The sequence below is a fragment of the Rhinichthys klamathensis genome, unplaced genomic scaffold (assembly GCF_029890125.1).
Source record: "Rhinichthys klamathensis goyatoka isolate OS25496 unplaced genomic scaffold, OSU_Roscu_1.1 h1tg000189l_1, whole genome shotgun sequence".
In the NCBI taxonomy this organism is placed as follows: Eukaryota; Metazoa; Chordata; class Actinopteri; order Cypriniformes; family Leuciscidae; genus Rhinichthys; species Rhinichthys klamathensis.
The window spans coordinates 970,200-992,526 of NW_026606716.1; the positions used below are offsets into that span (position 1 = coordinate 970,200).

The window sequence follows — 22,327 nt, forward strand, 5'->3', positions numbered from 1 at the left end:
CTGAACTAATTTAGAGCCTAATTTCTGAGTTAGGTTTACTTTATTGATTATAGCAGCACTATCCTTGTACAGCATTTTTTTTTTTTGGGGGGCATTTTCAATGTAATCCAAATGATTTCTTAAAAGTGGTTCTGATACAAAAACTTAGATTTTTTTGGGGGGAGAAAAACTTAGAAAAATATTATGCTGTACAAGGACAGTGCTGCTTTAATCAATACAGCAAACCGAACTCAGAAGTTCAGGTCAAAAAATGATTATGTTAAAACAACCAACACCATCGGATCACCTTTTCTCTTTGTTCATCTGGCTGTTATAACTCAGGTACAGCAGCCAAACAAAATCTGAAGTTAAATATGTAAGGTTCAATAGCCCAACTAAATCAAACACTGATCATCATAATGGTGACTTAAACTTTGTGATTTCCTCCTTCAGTGATTCTGCTTGTTATCATCAGGTGTCTTCAATAATGCTCAATCATCACTCAACTAATCACTTAATTATCTCATTAACTTTAACACTGCTTCAGTGTTACTCATAACTCTGAGTGTGGACTCATATAAACACTGAGCAGTGTTAATTTAACACTGGGGATTTTGCTGTGTGCATATCATAAATCTACTGAATATATTATGGGTGATAGATGCTTACAGTGTCTGAACTGTTTTTGCCCAGGTATTTGTACACACGTCAGATTGATGTTTCCATCACATCGGCTCAATGTCTCCATCAGCTGTCATTTATCTTCGGAGTGAAGACGCTTATGGAGGATGTTGGCAGGGTCTTCACTTCACTTCTTCCTGAAGACAACACCTTCCGGACACAGGTATCAATGTACGAGTATGGCGTCCGCACAGGTGACCTTGTTCTGCAGGAGAATGTCCTTCAGTATCTTTCCTGGAACTGTGAGTTCCTCATAAGCTCTCCGCTGTGGAGCACCATAACCTTGCACATGATGGACGCTCTGCTGCAGCGCTCAGACCTGGTTGTGAAGGATGAAGCTTTCCTTCTTGAAGCTTTGGAGAGATGGATCCAAGACAAAAGTGATAAAGTTAGTTCAGAACAACAGGCCAGCCTCCTGAATCACATCCGCTTCCTCCTGATCCCAGTGGATAAGCTGTATGAAATACAATTTTCCTCAAGTGTTCTCCATCAGAATAATGACAAACTGTACCTAACTGGTCTGCTCAGAGGTTTTCAGTTCAATGCTCTGCCTTTCTCTAAGATCAGGAATAAAATGGATGACATGAGTAATGATTATCTGCCCAGAATCTACACTGCTAAAGAGTGGAGTACATTAATCAATAACACAACCCCAACAATCAATTACCAGCCCTACAACAACTATGGATATGACAGGTATGGCAACATGATCAGAATCCAAGTTCCTTCCTTCTCCACTCCTGTACATCCTAGTGCTCTTTACAAAGGTCAGACGGTCCAGTGGCAAGCACAGGTTTTTCGTAATGCTCAGGAATGCGCCAACAATGGTGTTTCATGTAAATCTTTTCCTGTTGCGAGGTTCCTCGCAAGTGGTAATCAGAACAGTTACACTAACACCATTCGCTTCAACAACAGGTTGATTCTCACCTGTAAAAATCAAAACAATGTCTTTCATGTTCAAGAATTCAAAAATGACATGGCAGTGATTCCAACCAACAGCAGTATGGGCCTGCCTAACCCCTGTCCGGATGACTACAGTTTTAGATTTGCTGTGCGTCCGGAGTATATCTGACTGCACAGAGGCATTTCAGTTCATTCAAATCTAGTTTAATTGAATCTATTAAATTCTATCAAGTCTCTTTTTATAATTCATGTTAATCATTCTTGAGTGATTTCTCCGAAATGTTTGTTTATTTTACACTTGACTTATTTTAGCAATAAAAATGAACGTCAAAAATAAAAATATGTAACTAACATTATCTTTGTCAGTTTCATTCCTCTTTAATGTCAATGTAACATCAAGACTTCAACGTTAAGCAGACGTTGCATTTTGGTTGGAATAAATTACCAGAGATCTTTCAATACCATGGTCAGACAAATCTGATCTGATCAAGATCCAATGTGAGCCAGGCCCAAAGTATTCATTTTAAGGCTTTTAATGAAGCATGCAATGGATTATCAAAATACACATTCAATGTAAAACTCTCAAAGAACACTCATTCATGCAGCACTCTGTTGGTCATCTTTCTGTGGATACAAAAGGGAAAGGATAACCATTCACTAATTGCATGATATAATGGTTAATCAAATTAACCACAAACAACCACATTCATCCATATTTGCTTTGAAAAGTCTTTAAAATAAAATTATTTTCACTATAATTCTGAGCATTTGTACTGAGTGCCCTAAAATTCTTCAAACAGAGAATGTTAAATTCTTTCCATAAAATGTTAATCTATGGAAATTTATCATTGATCAATTAGTGAATGAGTAGTTTTACATAACGCAAAACTACCAAGCAAGGTTAAAAGAAGCCTCTGCTAAACTCACTGATGGTGAGGTAATTCAATGTTCACTGGGGTTTTGCTCTGGTGTTCAAGAGTTGGAAAAGGTGCGCTGCAGCTATTTTTATTTTTTTGTTTTAGCTATACCGGTATTTAACTCAATTTTATATTTGTACTGTTCATTGACAGTGCTTCAAAATTAATTAATAAAATAAATGGGGCACAATTTTTACCCACTGTGATTCCATTATAAACCATAATGGAGCCATTTGTGGGTCCAGTGTGATCACCCATGTGTCCCCCATAAGGGTTTTGTGTGAAGCCCACCTCGGCCCCATTATTAGCACCCATTTGCGACCCAAGTGAGCCCATTTAATGAACATCTAAATGGACCCCTCTTAGAGCCCACTATGGACCCATCATGTGCCCATATGGATTAACATACATGGCATATGAATTTGTCCATCGGCTCCACATGGGACCCATTTGGGTTGCCAATGCAGGGCTCAAGTGACAGCCCATCAAAAACCCACATGGAAATGTTGACTGGGACAGCCTATTGACATCAAACAAAATAGCTTTCTTAAAAACCTTCAATCTGTTGTTTTCAGGAAGAAGAAAAAACAGCAACAACAAATAAATAGCTGTGGCGCATTAATGAAAAATAACATTCATCATTTGTGACGGATCAGTTTGTTTTTTAAAGTAGCTGAAATTCTTAAGATTGATCAATAAAGTAAAAAAACAGTGCATCATTAAAAAAACATTCACAAGACCACATGGCAACCACAATAATGTGTGTAGAGTAAACTGTTTTATCCATATACTATAGTCTATCACTTCACTTCATTCGGTTACATTCATTACACTGTAAGTACAGTACTGGCGTGAAACCATTATAGGTCATTGCTGAAAATGGTAGTGAAAAAACCCCCAAAGAAATAAAAAACTCTTGATGAAGGCTCAGATAAGTCTCTCAAAACAATTAAAGAGTCAACATGTCCTAATTTCTTCAGTCTCTATAGCCACCACAACCACATTTTAAGCAATGTCTGCCAATAGTCAGTTGGCATTATTCAAACGTCATTGAACTATTTCAACCTAAAGACACCTCAATGTCCACTTCTAGATGTCCATCATCTAGACGAAGGTATTTACCAGTCCTTGGCACGTATTTACTTCCAGACAATCCCTTTCACACTAAATGAATTCAAGTCCTTCATACTTCACATCTCCAATCTTAGTTTCAGGAAGCAAGATTCGGCCGTCCAGGGTGAATGCCACAATGTAAGAGGCAATTTTCCCAGCATCCTCCTCAGACTTCAGGGCAACAATAATCTGGTCGTCTGTGTTGGGGACAAACTTGAAGGACGAAAAGCCATGTGTAGGGTTCAGGGGCCCAACGCTTCTCGCTTTAATGTCCTGGAAGTCTGGGGAGCAGCTGAGCATTAGGTTGGTGGCGCGACGCTCATCTGCCGTCTCGTCGTAGCGCTCGCTGCTAGCACGCCGCGGCAAGAAGAACCAGCGCTGCAATGTGTCGCTCCAGGCTGCAGACTCGTGTATGAGGTACCCTGAGATGACCACAGAGAGGAAATGAGCAGGGACTGGACATGGAGCATTTAATCTAAGAGAATCTCTCAAGCCTGTGTCATACAAGCCATATTTTACCCTAAAATTATTAATTTTTAATTATTAAGCCTATTTTCCTGAACAATAAAGGGTTTACAACACATGGGATTACATTTTCCTTGATCTTTCGGAGACACTAAAGCCTGATGTTCTATACAAATATATTCTAACTTTCATTATTCAACAATAATGAGTGTAGTCCAGTGTAATTTTTTTTTTATTAAATTAGGAACGCTGTTAAATCAATTATATTTAGTAAGACTAATAAAACCAAATTGGCCAAAAGCCACTTCCCTGTCCACTTGAAACGGAAAGTGGAAAATTAAGTTTTGGTTCTGGTGCTCTTCGGTCATTTTTTAATGAAAAATGTTAAGTTTAGATTTTTCTGAATTTTTTTCTTCATCGGAATTGGCTAATTTTAAGTTGTTGTTTTTTTCATCAGAATGGTACGAAACTTGGTAAAGGTTTTGGCACTTGCTATGTGAACACACAAAAAAATCATGGACATGATTCGAACAGGTTAAATGGTCCTGTAAAATATAGTCACACTTGTGCTCCTCGCGGTCAAAAATGAGCGAATTGAAAATGAATGGGAGACTAATTTTATCTAGTGAAAACTTATGGTACTGCAGCCAAACAAAGTCTTACTGAAAGCTCATTTTTTAAGATATCAAGCTTGATACACAACTTGTTTAGATTTATGGCTTTGATTTTCTTGCAGAGTAAAACGTGATTTTGGAATTATACATTTAATATATAAATTGAAAAAGTTATTTTTATGCATTTTTCATAACAATTTACGTAAAATTCTGTTACTCTATAAAACTTTTTTCACCTCAGCAATAATCTGCCAAGTTTCGTCTTTGAATACGTAAGTCTGTGCTCTAAAGCATTCTAGAATTACGACAGTTTAAGTTGGAAATTTAACTTTCAGGTCTATGCTCAAAAAGTGAATGAATGGATTATAAAAACAGCGTAAATTTAATTAAGTATAAAAATTCCCCATAAAATACAAAACATTAAATAAAAAACATTATCAAACTAAAATATAGTACATTCATTTCATTGACAAAAATTTGTCATTTTTGACCGACACGCAAAGAGCACCAGAGGGTTAAAACTATAAGAGCTCTTAACACAGAAGTTCTTGAGAGATCAATGTCACTTTTAAAATACCAAGCATAACAATATTGACTGCTCGCTACAAACACACACTGCATGTGAGTGAATGGCTGCCGCTCACCGGGCGGACTGATGCCTGCCGCTCTGCGGAGAGAGTTGTACTTAGGAACCCAGTTGTGGTGCTGTACATCTCCGTGGATTCCCACCACTTTCACCCACTCGGGATTGTCATTCAGCACCTCTCCATTGGTGGTGGTCCACTCCTTCCCCAAACCCCCCACATATAGATGCTCGTCCTTCACTGCAAGCCACTCTGCCTTAAACCCTGTGTAAGAGAACGCCAAAGAAGAAATCACAACTGAAATCAGATATCATGTAAATTGATTGCTTTGAATTTGATTAATTATTTTACATATATTTCAGTAGTTTCTGACCATTACACTAAAGTCAGCTCATGGTGGCTTAAGGGTGGTAAATTAAAATGCCCCGATTATGCTTTTTTGGAATGTACCTTTCATGCGGTGTGTAATTTAGTTATTTGTGTATGTCTAAGGTCTGCAAAGTTTCAAAGATCAAAGTGCACAATAAATTAAGTTAATGTCTCATTTAAAAGACAGAACTGATTCTGAACTGCCTGAAAGGAGTCATCCGTGATTATATTCTTCACTGGCTGGCCGCAGACAATGTCTACTTTGACCAACCCTTTCATGCTGTTGACATGTCGAGAAGATGCTGTTTTCTGCACTGCGAAAGTAAACCCACTTTGATGCACTTCCAAATGAAAAGGAACTTCGTTACTGTTCGTATCACTGTGTGTACGATTGCTGAGGAAGAGCTGAAATTGAGATATGGTAATGGCCGTTTGGTTGCTGACATGCACTGTAAGTGGTTGACCAATTACAATAGACTGGGCTGTTTAAACAATTACAGCAGAGTAGACCAATCATTGAGTCATCTGACCAATCAGAGCAGAGTAGATCAATCATTGAGTCATCTGACCAATCAGAGCAGAGTACACCAATCATTGAGTCATCTGACCAATCAGAGCAGAGTACACCAATCATTGAGTCATCTGACCAATCAGAGCAGAGTAGACCAATCATTGAGTCATCTGACCAATCAGAGCAGAGTACACCAATCATTGAGTCATCTGACCAATCAGAGCAGAGTACACCAATCATTGAGTCATCTGACCAATCACATCAGAGTAGACAAATCATTGAGTCATCTGACCAATCAGAGCAGAGTAGATCAATCATTGAGTCATCTGACCAATCAGAGCAGAGTAGACCAATCATTGAGTCATCTGATCAATCAGAGCAGAGTACACCAATCATTGAGTCATCTGACCAATCACATCAGAGTAGACAAATCATTGAGTCATCTGACCAATCAGATCAGAGTAGACCAATCATTGAGTCATCTGACCAATCAGAGCAGAGTACACCAATCATTGAGTCACCTGACCAATCAGAGCAGAGTAGACCAAGCATTGAGTCATCTGACCAATCAGAGCAGAGTACACCAATCATTGAGTCATCTGACCAATCAGAGCAGAGTACACCAATCATTGAGTCATCTGACCAATCAGAGCAGAGCACACCAATCATTGAGTCATCTAACCAATCAGAGCAGAGTACACCAATCATTGAGTCATCTGACCAATCACATCAGAGTAGACAAATCATTGAGTCATCTGACCAATCAGAGCAGAGTAGACCAATCATTGAGTCATCTGACCAATCAGAGCAGAGTACACCAATCATTGAGTCACCTGACCAATCAGAGCAGAGTAGACCAAGCATTGAGTCATCTGACCAATCAGAGCAGAGTACACCAATCATTGAGTCACCTGACCAATCAGAGCAGAGTAGACCAAGCATTGAGTCATCTGACCAATCAGAGCAGAGTACACCAATCATTGAGTCATCTGACCAATCAGAGCAGAGTACACCAATCATTGAGTCATCTGACCAATCAGAGCAGAGCACACCAATCATTGAGTCATCTGACCAATCAGAGCAGAGTACACCAATCATTGAGTCATCTGACCAATCACATCAGAGTAGACAAATCATTGAGTCATCTGACCAATCAGAGCAGAGTAGACCGATCACATCAGACTTAGTCATTTGACCAATCAGACCTTGAATGCATGTAAACCTATCGTAGGAGACTCCAAAATAAAATTTGGAACCTTTAAAATAGCATAATAGGGGCACTTTAATTTATTTCCTCAAAATTTGAGTCAAACATAAACAGCAATGCATGTTTGTTTGGGGGCAGATTAAAAGTATTCATTCTCAATGCTCTCAAGTCCGTGGACACTCTGGATGGATCTGAGAGCGGTCCCGGTAACAGCACCATTTTGGTGGGAAAAAAAAAAAGGTACTATAGAAGCACTAACCTTTTGAAACAGAGCCATCCCCATCTGGAAGTATAACCCAGGGCACCGCCTTAAGTCCTTCTATGTTATATACTACGCCCGTACGATCATCCACGCTGTACAGTTTGCCATTAAACACCACTAATTCGGAGAGCTCCATGCCCCGACCCTTCTCTGCCAGGTGGCTTTCCAAGACCACCCTTTCCTGATCCCATTCGACAGCCACCGTATCTCCACTCTCCGACACCAGGAGGTGACCCTTTAGCATGTAGCTAAACCAGGTCAGCTTCTTGTCACTGAGCGAGTTTGTGTCCAGGTCGGCAATGACCCCTATCCGGTAGCGCGTGCCCTGGGCCGTGCGCTCTGGTGGACTGAGGGGGTACGTGTCATTGTAGCGGTCCTCCGCTCTCACCTCATGATGGTTTAACTTTGAGCCATATCTAGGATGGGGGTGAAAGGGTAAAAGCTGCATGTAGATGAGGAGGACGAGGGTTAGCGCTGATGCTACCACCACAATGGCTCTCCATTTGATGCGGAAGCGGGGGTCTGTGGTGTTGGTCATGGAAGCCAGCATTGGGAGCCCTCCAACAGAGATGCGCAGAGAGTTCATAGGCTCATTATGGTTTAGAAGTGCATAGCCTGGAGAAACAGGCATTAGGGAGGGACGGCAGCCACACCTACACAGAAAAACAGAGAGTCTAGTTAGTGTTAGTTAGTAGAGTGTAACATGACACTTATACAGACTTTTAGGCACGCAAAATATGTACAATATCCCAGACATCGAGTGAGTGAGAGAGAAAGCCTGTTTTCAACCGGTGTTACGCTGCATTTTTGGTGGACCAAGTGATCAGTCAAGACGCACATGTACCATTACCAGGTATTATTACACGGCTCTGTGGGATACTTGATTCTGATTGGTCAATCGCTCCATCCAGCGGTATGTTATTCCCTGGTAAAAACTGATAACACGGGCTCATCCGGGTTACTGAAATCTGTGCTACACGTTTGCCAGGAAACATTTTTCCTCGTGGAAGTTTTGAGTTTGGTGAGCTAATAAAACATTGAATCTCAAATCAATATTTTCTGTACAGTTAATTAATTATGTCATCCGGTTATCGCAGACTCAATCTCTTTCATACAAATGCAGCCGCTGCCATTTTGTGACGATTGTTTTGTACACTAATGGATTATACGATAACAAACAGGTATGATTGTAAAACGGTTTAATCTCAAATCAATCTCTTATCTCCATAATTATTTATGTGACGAAATGCTGTGTAATAAGTGCTATGATCCCTTAAATGTCCGTTTGAACTTGCCGCTTGCTAGCAACTGCTTGCTCCACAGAAGCTTTGTGTTTAAAGAGCTAATAAAAAAAATGTCAACTCAAGGTCAATATTTGATGTCTAATTATTTACTATGTGGCAATTAGCCGTGTAATAAGCGGGATGATGTACATCCAGCCGATTGTTATCACAGAATAAACCCCTTCAGGCTGATGCAAGATCCTGATCTCCATGGAAGCACATTACTTAACAGGCATTTTGTAGAGACCCTCGCCTCTTTTTCCGTCACACTCAACTACATCACGTTACTGAATAATACTACTGCATAAACAAGAAACTCGTGTTTAGTTTTAGTTTTTAATCCCCTTTCCCCTCCTCTGTGACAAACCCGTTTAGCAACCTTGTTTCTTCCTTTAACGATCAGTCTTAGCCACTTTATTCTTTGACGCAAACAGGAGCAAAGGTTAGAAATATACAGATGGCTATTTCAATCTCTCCTGCATTACTCCTCTTCTTAAGTTTCTAAACAACAAATATAATCCGGTAGATTCTCAAAAAGGTATTTTTTCTAAGCTTAAAGGCTTAAAAACAGACGGTTACATTAATAGCAAAAATTACAAGCAAGTGTTAAAACAGTCCTACCTAAGACACAACCATTTTTTGGACCCAAAGCACCAGACACTCACCAGCTTGTCAAACTCTGACAGGATCCACTGAGGCCACGGAAACACTTTGCGTAGGAAATGAGCAATGTTGACGTGGAGGTAAGGAGTGGCTTGGCGAACGGACGGTAGGCAAACAGGATGAAAACAGGTGCAGCTGGATACACCACAGCTCTGATGTGAAACCAGCTAGTCAGTTTGCCACAATTCTCACTTTAAAATAGTTGTTAGCAGCAGCCCTGGTCTTATTTATAAGTTTGTAATGTGCATCACCCCAGCAATACAGACCACAAAGGACTATACCTGAGGAATCTAGTCTGTTAACAAGTTGTTTATCTGAAATGTTAATATTTAACAACTGAAAGTCTAAAAAAATGACTTCTCTTAATATACATGGACAAAGGAAATGCTGTAAATGACCTATTGAAGCTTTTTTTTTTATTACTCTGCATAATTGTTCAAATGAATGGTATTGTATAACATCACGTGTCCCTTCATATTCTAAATTATTTCATAAAAAAAATTGTGGCTAACTGTAGTTAAAATTACAGATATTATTAACTCAGGATTGTCATCAATTCTTGTTCAAAACTGGGCAAGTTCAAAACACTCTTTGCTTTTCTAAACCTTTGGCAATGACCGCATTTTGCGTATCTGATCACAAAGATAAGGGTTCAACAAAACTGCAAAATATTGATTTGTATTGCATTTAGTTTCCCTTTATTTGATGACTGACCGTGACTCTCATGTTGGTCTTTGTCCACAAATAGCAATCGATTTATTTAGAGATCAAATATAACTCGGCCAATAAACTCTGCATCAGATGGCATGTGTTCGGTTTATTTCTCACAAATTGTATGTTCTTAATGTTTTAAATACATTGTTTTACCTGTATTTCTAAGTGTTTCTTGGTTATGTGTTATGGTTGTGTGGCAAAATTTAAAATAAGATGTGTAGATGTATGTAATGGAGAGTCCAGACATTCAGCAGCATGTAATTTTTAATTTATCATTTCATTATTTGTTTAGATTCTCTCCAACTAAGACAGTTCTTGGATAATTCAGCAGTAACGTCGTATAAAACCACAAATAAATACAGTTTTATCAGTTAAAGAATGAAAGCTAGTCAAGGACTAGGATTTGTACCGTGTCCGTGAGCTATCTATTTAAGGATTTAACAATACAAAAATACAAACAAGTAGCTATTTATAGATTTAATAGTACAAAAATACAACCAAAATCTTTAATCACGTGATGTAAACATAAAATGCTGGACCAATCAGAGGTCCTGCTTATCTTCCTGAATCAATCTGACATTTATTAAACAAAGATAAAACACATTATTATTATACAATTATATTTACTTACCTGTTCGGTCAAATATCTGTTCTAAATGCGCTACAAGTAGTTATAAAAAACATTTAACAAGAGCTATCCCAACATTTACAGCTATCACACATATTCATATTATATGAATCTTATATGAAAACATTGCCTTTAAAGGAATGGCTTTCAAACGTCATTTACAGTTAAGGTATTTCTCTATTTTAATTAATTTGCATTTTATTTCACAAAGTCACTGTTTGCTTGGCCCACATTACAGTGCAATGTCTAGATTTAAACCGAGCTTCTGCATGAACACAGTAGTGTTGTCGTCCTCTAGAGCTGAAAGTGTTTGAAAGCGGACTTTACTTACTGTCGAGTGGAAGACAAGGATGGAAATGAACCAGTGAATGGACTTGATGATCAGTTTAAATCGCGACTCGTGAACTCTGGTTCCTCACGGGTCCATTCAGCAGTGCGCGCGACCCGTGCACTTCCGCATTCGGGGGCGCGCTCGCCTCGAACCAGTTCTTTCCGCTCATACTTGCGTACATTTTACGCATAAATGCTTGAAATAGAACGATACATTTGCATTTATAGCAATGCTTTAAGACACACGTCGAATTATGTAATCAGTAAAATAAGAAAAAGTGCACAAAAAAGGTGCCAGGAGTGTAATAAAAAGTTCATCACACCCTCATTACAAACTGTGTATGGCTTTCTTTAATCACAACTACAGTATTATTAACCTGAATTTATTGTCATGAATTTTGTGGAGAAATATGCATTTAATTTCTCCACTAAATTCATTGTTATAATAATGCAACTCAAGGCATCTACCAGCAGGGGCTATAATAACTTGAACATGCTAACCTTGGATAGCTAATAGAGTAGTTTGTTTGAGATTGAGACCTCTCTGATCAATGCATACTAGCATTTAATAATTAATTATATATTTAGATTTTAGTTGTGAAACTTTAGGCTTAACATAAAAATATTAATGCACAAGTTTCATTTTTTTAACAGTAATTTTACAGACATGCAATACGTTGTAGGGTATTATGAGGGGAAATGCCCCACTTAAGAGCAAAGTGCATTTACATTTTAAATATTAACATATTTAGATATACGTTTAACGGGGAGGGGCACCAGACTCCAATATTGAAAGACAAAATAAAACTTAAAATTGATACACTACACAGTTGAGTACGTGGTGCATATAGTGTATAAGTGCGTCATTTCAACTCAAGTCTTTGATATTTGTTAACAGAAAGAATCAACTGTTTATTGCACAGCATTTCCTTACAAAAAAAGAGAGAGAGTGTTGCAATAACTGCTGTTACAATAACAGTTGCAAAGAAAATCAACAGAAAGACAAAATTACTATGTGCTATGACAGAACTGTGAAAATAAAATAAAGGAAACGTCACTACCTTAAGCAAAACACAGAGAGATTGAAAAACGTTTCGATTTAGTGGTCAACTTAGATAAATTCTAGTTTTTCTTTGTTAATTTTAGGAAAATGAAGAGAACCGTAAAAAAAAAAAAACTCGTTCTAAAACAGTCAATGTTGAAACAAATTTCAATTCCTAGATATTAATTTCAAAACAAGGCACAATTTCAATAGGAAGAGGTAGACATCTTGCAGTGAATTTGGCCTGACATAAAGAGCACATTTTGAAGGCAAACTGCTAGAAGTCCTCAACAATATTACATTTTATGATTGTTTAACACTTCAAAACTCAGTTTACAAAAATAAGGCTTATCCACACAAAGCCTATAGTCTGTCACAAATAAAAATTAAAGCACGTGTTTACAGTAGTTTATCATTTCCTACCTCACAACATCAATCTAACTATTCATCAGTTATCTATTCCAGCCTCAGTTAATGAAGACATTTGGCAATAGATTTAGTGCATACTTTTCAACAAATGTGATGTATGGCAACGCTGTGTTTTTAAGGAATTACTTCATTGTGGTAATGCATTTTGGCACACAGAGTCTGTTCACTTTCAGTTGTTTAAATGCGGTATGGAAACAAACATACCTTTAAGGAGTTATGGTAAAGATTATGTGATTGTGTATTAAGCAACTTTATGTTTAATTGATGTAAAAATGGCAGCTGGTGTAGAATCGAATTTGGGGGAGAAAAAAAAAAAGTGCAAAGAATGTTTGCACTCAGGGTTAAGTTTAGCATTCGCATCCAAACTACATAAAAAATAAATAACTTTTTCAAACATGAAAATACACACTTGCAAAGCACACCAAGTGTCAATCCCAGGTCACAATTTAAACTCTTATGGAAAAGGAAAAAACGGTGCGGAGCGCGTGAATGCGTCCACACAGGTGAGCCTTTGAGACGTGTTAAAATGCCCTCAGTACGCTGGCGGCTGATAGGCGCTCTCTCCCGCGGAGGCGGGGGCGAACGGGGACTGCTGGTAACCCTCTGGAGCTCCGGCATAGGCGGAGGGGTACGGGGACGTGTGGTCACTGACGGGGTCGTTGTAGCCGAGTCCGACTTCGGCCAACCCTTGGCGGTAGCGTCGAAACGCGAACACAGTAAGCAGTCCCTAGAGAAAGAAGGATGGGTTTGTTTCAGTTAATCAAGTGTACAGTGAGGCCATCAGGCAGCAACAGGACGTCTAAAGGCACAGTTACCGGTCACCGAACCAGTGTTTTCCTTCCGGTCTCTCCTTCTCTTGAATCCTCTTGAATCTCTTGAAGCCCTGAAGTGGCTTAGGGCCCTTATTTTAACGATGTAAGCGCATAGTCTAAAGCGCACGGCACAAGTGCACTTAGGGCGTGTGCGAATCCACTTTTGCTAGTTTAACGACAGGACAAATGGTCAATGCTCCTGGTGCATGGTCTAAAAGGGTCGTCCCTATTCTCTTAATGAGTAATGGGTGTGTTTTGGGCGTAACGTGCAATAGAGTCTAATCTCCCATTCCCTTTAAAAGCCAGTTGTGCTCACGCCATGGCGGATTCGCTATTTACATGGAGGAATTTGCAAGAGGATAGACTGAACGCTTCTCCCGAGAGGAAACGGATCTGCTCGAGCTCGAGGTTAAAGAGTGCAGATCATCTACGGGACAAGCCGGATTCCACCATATCTTTATATACACAATATTAATCTTTTACATTGTTATCCTTTTATTTTATTTTTAATATTTGTGCGCAATCAGTTCCCTGTGTGTGTAATAAGCAGAGTGCACACGCGTTGTGGACCCGCCTATAGGCACATATTACTAAGGCGCTCTTTAAATAACAAAGACAATACTGTGCCATTGACTTTAGACCAGGTTTCAGTTGGCCAATGGCGCAGCCTATTTATCTATAGGAAGTGAAAATGAAAACTGCGTCAAAACTAGCGTCGGGTGTATGATAGGGCCCCTAAACTGCAATACATTGACTGGCCACTAGAGACAGGCTCCAAAAAGAGAGTCAATCTCATAAACACCCCATGTTAAAACTTTACAGCTGAAAAGAATATGTTTACATCCTGTTGCAATATTAACATAATATATATTTAATATTGATGTGGTGTGCGTGACGTCACCCATAGGTTTCTGAAGAGCATTTTTGAAGCCCAAAGTGGGCCGGAGCCGGCCGTCGCCATCTTGGCGGCGCGTCACTCCCGGAAAAACGAAAATGGGCAGCGATGCGGATTAGCTGAGGTGACGTGGCGCTAAAGAGGCGGATTAGCTGAGGTGATGTGACGCTAAAGAGGCGGACTAGCTGAGGTGACGTGACGCTAAAGAGGCGGATTAGCTGAGGTGACGTGACGCTAAAGAGGCGGATTAGCTGAGGTGACGTGACGCTAAAGAGGCGGATTAGCTGAGGTGACGTGACGCTAAAGAGGCGGATTAGCTGAGGTGACGTGACGCTAAAGAGGCGGATTAGCTGAGGTGACGTGGCGCTAAAGAGGCGGATTAGCTGAGGTGACGTGACGCTAAAGAGGCGGATTAGCTGAGGTGACGTGACGCTAAAGAGGCGGATTAGCTGAGGTGATGTGACGCTAAAGAGGCGGACTAGCTGAGGTGACGTGACGCTAAAGAGGCGGATTAGCTGAGGTGAAGTGACGCTAAAGAGGCGGATTAGCTGAGGTGGCGTGACGCTGAAGAGGCGGATTAGCTGAGGTGACGTGACGCTAAAGAGGCGGATTAGCTGAGGTGATGTGACGCTAAAGAGGCGGACTAGCTGAGGTGACGTGACGCTAAAGAGGCGGATTAGCTGAGGTGACGTGACGCTAAAGAGGCGGACTAGCTGAGGTGACGTGACGCTGAAGAGGCGGATTAGCTGAGGTGACGCTGAAGAGGCGGATTAGCTGAGGTGACGTGACGCTAAAGAGGCGGATTAGCTGAGGTGATGTGACGCTAAAGAGGCGGACTAGCTGAGGTGACGTGACGCTAAAGAGGCGGATTAGCTGAGGTGACGTGACGCTAAAGAGGCGGATTAGCTGAGGTGACGTGACGCTAAAAAGGCGGATTAGCTGAGGTGACGTGACGCTAAAGAGGCGGACTAGCTGAGGTGACGTGACGCTAAAGAGGCGGACTAGCTGAGGTGATGTGACGCTAAAGAGGCGGACTAGCTGAGGTGACGTGACGCTAAAGAGGCGGATTAGCTGAGGTGACGTGACGCTAAAGAGGCGGATTAGCTGAGGTGACGTGACGCTAAAGAGGCGGATTAGCTGAGGTGAAGTGATTAGCTGAGGTGACGTGACGCTAAAGAGGCGGATTAGCTGAGGTGACATGACGCTAAAGAGGCGGATTAGCTGAGGTGACGTGGCGCTAAAGAGGCGGATTAGCTGAGGTGACGTGACGCTAAAGAGGCGATTAGCTGAGGTGACGTGACGCTAAAGAGGCGGACTAGCTGAGGTGACGTGACGCTAAAGAGGCGGATTAGCTGAGGTGACGTGACGCTAAAGAGGCGGATTAGCTGAGGTGACGTGGCGCTAAAGAGGCGGATTAGCTGAGGTGACGTGACGCTAAAGAGGCGGATTAGCTGAGGTGGCGTGACGCTGAAGAGGCGGATTAGCTGAGGTGGCGTGACGCTAAAGAGGCGGACTAGCTGAGGTGACGTGACGCTAAAGAGGCGGATTAGCTGAGGTGACGTGACGCTAAAGAGGCGGATTAGCTGAGGTGACGTGACGCTAAAGAGGCGGATTAGCTGAGGTGGCGTGGCGCTAAAGAGGCGGATTAGCTGAGGTGACGTGACGCTAAAGAGGCGGATTAGCTGAGGTGACGTGACGCTAAAGAGGCGGATTAGCTGAGGTGACGTGACGCTAAAGAGGCGGATTAGCTGAGGTGACGTGGCGCTAAAGAGGCGGATTAGCTGAGGTGGCGTGACGCTGAAGAGGCGGATTAGCTGAGGTGGCGTGACGCTAAAGAGGCGGATTAGCTGAGGTGACGTGACGCTAAAGAGGCGGATTAGCTGAGGTGACGTGGCGCTAAAGAGGCGGATTAGCTGAGGTGACGTGACGCTAAAGAGGCGGATTAGCTGAGGTGACGTGACGCTAAAGAGGCGGATTAGCTGAGGTGGCGTGACGCTGAAGAGGCGGATTAGCTGAGGTGGCGTGACGCTAAAGAGGTGGATTAGCTGAGGTGACGTGACGCTAAAGAGGCGGATTAGCTGAGGTGACGTGACGCTAAAGAGGCGGATTAGCTGAGGTGACGTGACGCTGAAGAGGCGGATTAGCTGAGGTGGCGTGACGCTAAAGAGGCGGATTAGCTGAGGTGACGTGACGCTAAAGAGGCGGATTAGCTGAGGTGACGTGACGCTGAAGAGGCGGATTAGCTGAGGTGGCGTGACGCTAAAGAGGTGGATTAGCTGAGGTGACGTGACGCTAAAGAGGCGGATTAGCTGAGGTGACGTGGCGCTAAAGAGGCGGATTAGCTGAGGTGACGTGACGCTAAAGAGGCGGATTAGCTGAGGTGACGTGGCGCTAAAGAGGCGGATTAGCTGAGGTGACGTGGCGCTAACAGACAGCAGGCAAACGGCTAGTAGTGACATCAGCGGCAATCCACCTGTCACTCAAGTGGCCACGCTCTTAATTATCCAAAACTTTAAGGCTCAATTTAATTTAAACTGATTAGTTATAAAAAAAATCATCCCCCTCACAGTTTTCATGAAGGGCAAAATTAGCTTTATAGGGCAAAACCACTTTTTGCACCAGGCTGAAAACACATTTTTCTCAGCTGTAAAGTTGGACATATTAACATGGGTGTCTATGGGATTGACTCTCTTTTGGAGCCTGTCTCTAGTGGCCAGTCGATGAACTGCAGTTTAAGTCACTTCTGTGTTGGATTCAAGAGAGAGACCGCTTTTTGCCAGAGACACGACCAACAAGATTCGACAACACAGTCAGTTTTCGTCGCCGCTAGTTCTTTAACGTTCGCTCGGTGTGTCGCAGCCTTAATAAAGTAGATGTGCTCACCCAGCTGAACGTGGAGAAGAAGGAAAAGGCCACCACAGCTCGAGCTGCATCAGCTGGGACGCCGATTTGTACAGTTTTAGTCCACTTGCTGGCTAGGACGCAGAAACACACAAACCACAGGAACGTCCACAGGGCTGAAGAGAGAACGGAGAGAAGCTTTATCGGTCATTCAATTCAATTCTGAAATCAATTACTCAGCCTCACGTCATTCCAAACACAAAAGACTTTCATTCATCTTCAAAACATACCTAAAATATCTTCATTTGCTGTAACACTTTATTTATTAAGGTAGCTTACTGTAGTTACACATTACTAACAATAAATGATGCATAATTACAAGTAACTTACCCTAACTGCAACTAAGTTCATGTAGCTAATTAATGTTACTCAGTGTTTATTTGAGTAAGTACAATGTAACTACGTCACCTTAAAATAAAGTGTATTAAAAAATAATTTAATTAACACTTTTTTTTTTTAAATACAGTGCCCTTTTTTTAATGAAACCTGAGAGGTTTTTGTCCATCCATTGAAAAAGTCCACGCAACCAAAACTTTGACGCATCAAAAAGTTCAAGACATTGTAAACTAAATCCAAGAGCGCATCAAACATAACGAAGAACTGTGCGAGAACTAATGAGGATTGTTTCGGCGCGTGACGAACACTTTTGAGCTTCCATGTTTACCATATTTGATGTGCTCTATGTGTGTGCGTTAATCCTAAAAAGTGATAAGGTCAAATAAACACCCACATTTTCATTTCTTTTCACAAGACTTGGAAATAACCACTCGATTCATATGGATTCGTTTTCCGAAAACTTTCAAAGTTTTGGTTGGTTTAGACTTTCAATTTCAAAATATTTCTTTAAAAAATCTTAATTTGTGTTTCGAAGACAAAGTATTGATAGGTTTGGAACGACATGATTCAAATAAACCCCTAAATTAAACCGGTTCCTCATATAAATCGATCACATCTCTCCACAAGACTTGGATTAAACCACTCGATTCATATGGATTAGTTTGAGAACACCTTTATGATCTTTGTGAATCTTTAACGTTTTAATTGTGTGGACTTTCAATGGAGGGACAGAAACCTCTCAGATTTCATTAAAAATATCTTAATTTGTCTATCGACGACACACAAAATTCTCATGTGGTATCAGTAAATGATGACAGAATTGAAATGTTTGGGTAACTATCCCTTTAAGAACAAGCGTACATGAGGAACAGAAATATGGCTATTATGACATTAAATCAGTGGTTATGCTGCTAGAAATCTGGAGGAAAAATGTCCGACACACGGCTATTTGGATGTACACTACCAGTCAGAAGTTTTGGATTAGTACGATTTTTAATGTTTTTAAAAGAAGTCTCTTCTGCTCACCAAGGCTGCATTTATTTGATAAAAAAATATATATATATATAAATATAGTGAAATATTATGACAAAATCTTCTATTGGAATATATTGTAAAATATAATTTACTCCTGTGATCAAAGCTGAATGTTCAGCATCATTACTCCAGTCTTCAGGGTCACATGATCCTTCAGAAATCAGTATAATATGATGATTTGATGATCAAGAAAGGTTTTTTATTATTATCAATGTTGAAAACAGTTTTTTTCAGGATTCTTTGATGAATAGAAAGTTCAAAAGAACAGCCTTTATCTGAAATATAATCTTTTGTAACATTAAAAATGTCTTTACTCATCCTTGATGAATAAAAGTATTGATTTATTTTATTTCTTTCCCCCAAAAAATAAAATAAAAATGATTACTGAGCCCAAACTTTTGAACAGTAGTGTTTAATGTTACAATATCTTTCTATATCAGATAAATTCTGTACTCTTGAACTTTCTATTCATCAAAGAATCCTGAAATAAAAATGTAAATCACTGTTTTCTGGACTGGAGTAATGATGCTGAAAATTCAGCTTTGATCACAGGAATACATTTCACTTTACTATATATATATATATATATTCACATAGAAAACAGCTGTTTTAAATTGTAATAATATTTCACAATATTACTGTTATTTTGTATTTTTAATCAAATAAATGCAGCCTTGGTGAGCAGAAGAGACTTCTTTTAAAAACATTAAAAATCTTACCGATCCGACACTTTTGACTGGTAGTGTACATGGGATTACTTGAGCTCTGTTGTCTTCTTCAAGTTACACTTGTCTCAACTTTGGCGTGTCGCCCACATCTAGTTGGCAATAGTTATCGTCGCCGGCTCACTCAATGAAAATGAATGAACTCAGGTTGCTTTATAAGTCGCTGGCGGTGTGAACTGGGCTTTCAAGCTCACTTGGTTTTAGATCGAAGCAAATATGTGGCTCTTAGACACCGATCATAAGAAGAAAAAAAAACCTGTACTACTTTCTTACCAGAGAAAACAAGATCAACCGAGACAATGTATTTCCTCTCTTTGGCATTGCTTATCTGGTGGAAGAGGGCATCCAGAATAATAAAGACCACACAGGCCAGGAAAGCTATAATCCCGATAGCAATCCCATAGCTGCAAGCACCGTCACTCCCATTGAACATGCATTTAGTGTCCTGTTTAGTCGATTCATTGATGTAGCCTTCAGAGAGGATGGTAGCGAACACCACTACGGAGAAGAGCTGCGGGGGAAAGAAGAAGAGGCAACGTCAGAATAACACGTCAAATCAGCACACCAAAGAAACTGCTATTGAGAGATAACAGAGAACAACACTGTGTGTGTGAAGGCGTGGCGGTCTCACAAGATGTTTGCTTTGGTTATAAAAAAAAAAAAAAAAAAAAAAACGGTAAAGCACACAATAGAGTATATTAGCATACAGCAAAAGCAGAAGTAGGCCAGTAATGCCAGCATTTGGGCATCTACAATTCTTTCTGCCTAAAGATGTAACCATTAAAATGTAAACTAATTTTTTGTGAAATATTTAGCATGAAAAGTGTGCTTACAAGTACTATCTTTCTCATAAAACAGGAGTTACACAGTGAATCTGATTCTGGAACCAGAGCAAATGTAGGGCGGGACTTGATTGGATGGTTGAAAAAATTTCATAAATGCTATGTTCATCAAATAATTCTGCATTAAATGTATCATGATTTCCACAGAAATATGAAACTGTTTTCAACATTGATAATAATAAGAAATGTTTCTTGAGCCGGAAATCAGCATATTAAATTTAATTCTTATCATGAAGGATCATGAAGAAAATGTTGAAAATTCAGCTTTTGATCACAGGAATAAATTACAGTTTACTATGACATAGAAAACAGATAGCCTATGTTAAATTGTAATAATATTACAGGTTTTACTGTATTTTTGATCAAATAAATGCAGAAGAGAATTAAAAATCTTACAGAGCCCAAACTTGTGAACAGTAGGCTAGTGTGCAATAGTGCATTACTATTATTTGGGTAAATTTGGTAAAAGTCACTGACTAATAAATACTGCGAGTTGAGCACTGCGAATGCAACCAGGAAAACGCTCCTACGGGAACCATTAGTTTGCGGGGAACCACCATGTGGGCTAGTTCCTATAACCAAGTTCCTATAACTACCCGTTGCGAAAGCCCCTAATATTCCATAGACAAATAAGAATTTTCAATTTTGATTTCATGGTGACTTTCAAAACAATATTTAAAATGCACTGGCATTCATGCACTTTAAAGTGTGGCTAAAATGTCGCAATGTTATTGGGGGCCACTGTAAGATGTAACGTACAGTAGTTGTGATCAGTGTTAGTACTTCACTCCCAAAAACTAATTAATTACATCTTCAAAAGTGCATTTAGATTACTGTACTTATTACTCTCTCATATAATGAATTTCATTGCTTATTACTTTCTGAATCCCACATCAACCTCAACCAGTTGAACAATACGGACATGAAACTGCTCTTTAAATTCTTTCATATAATATAAATTGCATAAATCATTCCTGAACTGACCAGAGTGTATTAAGAGACATTAAAAACATAGATTTCAACAATTTTGATGCTAAATTCACAATATGCACTGTATAATCCACTAAAATGTATGTACTTTAAAGCATGACATCAGAAGTAACTGGAATTAAACTACAGAAAGGGTAATCCCTTAACTTTTTCAACGGAAAAGTAATAAAATACAGTTTAGATTGCACTGGTTGTGATGAATAGCCTAAATAAGTGTAATAAATTGTTTTGAAAGAAAGAAAGAAAGAAAGAAAGAAAGAAAGAAAGAAAGAAAGAAAGAAAGAAAGAAAGAAAGAAAGAAAGAAAGAAAGAAAGAAAGAAAGAAAGAAGCTAGCTGCGTCCAAGTTAACGTTAGAGCTCAGCTAATGTTGACATGACATCTCGATAACTTTATCCGTGTTGTCGAGTCACATGACGAGGCAAACCACAACAACAAACTCTCAAACTGCTGCCATATGGTCAGTGTTGTGCAACTTATGACAGCAGTATTTTGTTTTGCGAACAAACACTGTTAAACTACATCACAGTCTGAAGCTAGCAGCAGTAATATGACAAACTTTCATATAGCAGAAGCACTAGCTCGATTAGCTACCGATGACTTTGATCTCACCCAACTGAACAGCCTGGCGATAGTCTGCGGTTGCTTTATAAAGCTCCAGAAATCAAAGGCGCCACCGGCCAGCGAAGCCCCGTAAGCACTCGACTCCATGACCGCTTTACTGAGACTCTAGTCCGTCTTTATTGCCGACAGATTCGGCAAACTGTCCAGCGTGATAATACTAAACTTACTTTCACACTTGTTTCCTGAAAGTAGTGCACCGCCCTTCAAGGAAGTACACGTCACGTCAATGCGAACTTTCCCACAGGCAGTCAGTCAGTTAGTTATAGCATCTATCTATCTATCTATCTATCTATCTATCTATCTATCTATCTATCTATCTATCTATCTATCTATCTATCTATCTATCTATCTATCTATCTATCTATCTATCTATCTATCTATCTATCTATCTATCAAACTTTGGTATTCAACATAATAGAAATGTCATCACTGCTTTCCAGACACACAAAATTAGATAAATTAAACTGTTTTGACT

At 39.9% G+C, this 22,327-nt stretch overlaps 3 protein-coding genes across 6 annotated transcripts in view; 1 reads left to right on the forward strand and 2 right to left on the reverse strand.

Moving 5' to 3' along the window:
- The window catches only part of LOC130095249 (galectin-3-binding protein A-like), a 21,558-nt gene extending 19,817 nt beyond the window's left edge, over positions 1 to 1,741 (forward strand). For both annotated transcript variants that reach the window (XM_056261940.1, XM_056261939.1), the window contains one exon: positions 673 to 1,741. In XM_056261940.1, the coding sequence (XP_056117915.1) occupies positions 673 to 1,732 (1,060 nt within the window). In that variant the 3' untranslated portion in view covers positions 1,733 to 1,741. The remainder of the gene's footprint in view (positions 1 to 672) is intronic.
- A 1,801-nt stretch (positions 1,742 to 3,542) lies between these two features.
- cant1a (calcium activated nucleotidase 1a) lies at positions 3,543 to 11,365 on the reverse strand. 3 transcript variants are annotated; one of them, XM_056261945.1, is made up of 5 exons: positions 11,225 to 11,352; positions 9,554 to 9,703; positions 7,603 to 8,258; positions 5,317 to 5,520; positions 3,543 to 4,015 (listed from the first exon to the last, which is right to left on the reverse strand). In XM_056261945.1, exons 3-5 carry the CDS (start codon positions 8,234 to 8,236, stop codon positions 3,645 to 3,647), a joined length of 1,209 nt encoding a protein of 402 aa, XP_056117920.1. In that variant the 5' UTR covers positions 8,237 to 8,258; positions 9,554 to 9,703; positions 11,225 to 11,352; the 3' UTR covers positions 3,543 to 3,644. The 3 variants fall into 3 exon arrangements, with proteins under 3 accessions (XP_056117920.1, XP_056117919.1, XP_056117921.1); XM_056261944.1 differs by lacking the exon at positions 9,554 to 9,703 and having other exon boundaries at positions 11,225 to 11,365; XM_056261946.1 differs by lacking the exon at positions 11,225 to 11,352 and having other exon boundaries at positions 9,510 to 9,662.
- Positions 11,366 to 12,986: 1,621 nt separating this feature from the next.
- Positions 12,987 to 22,055, reverse strand: syngr2a (synaptogyrin 2a). The gene is made up of 4 exons (XM_056261948.1): positions 21,841 to 22,055; positions 19,672 to 19,909; positions 17,285 to 17,418; positions 12,987 to 13,421 (listed from the first exon to the last, which is right to left on the reverse strand). Exons 1-4 carry the CDS (start codon positions 21,937 to 21,939, stop codon positions 13,227 to 13,229), a joined length of 666 nt encoding a protein of 221 aa, XP_056117923.1. The 5' UTR covers positions 21,940 to 22,055; the 3' UTR covers positions 12,987 to 13,226.
- Between the last annotated feature and the right edge of the window lie 272 nt (positions 22,056 to 22,327).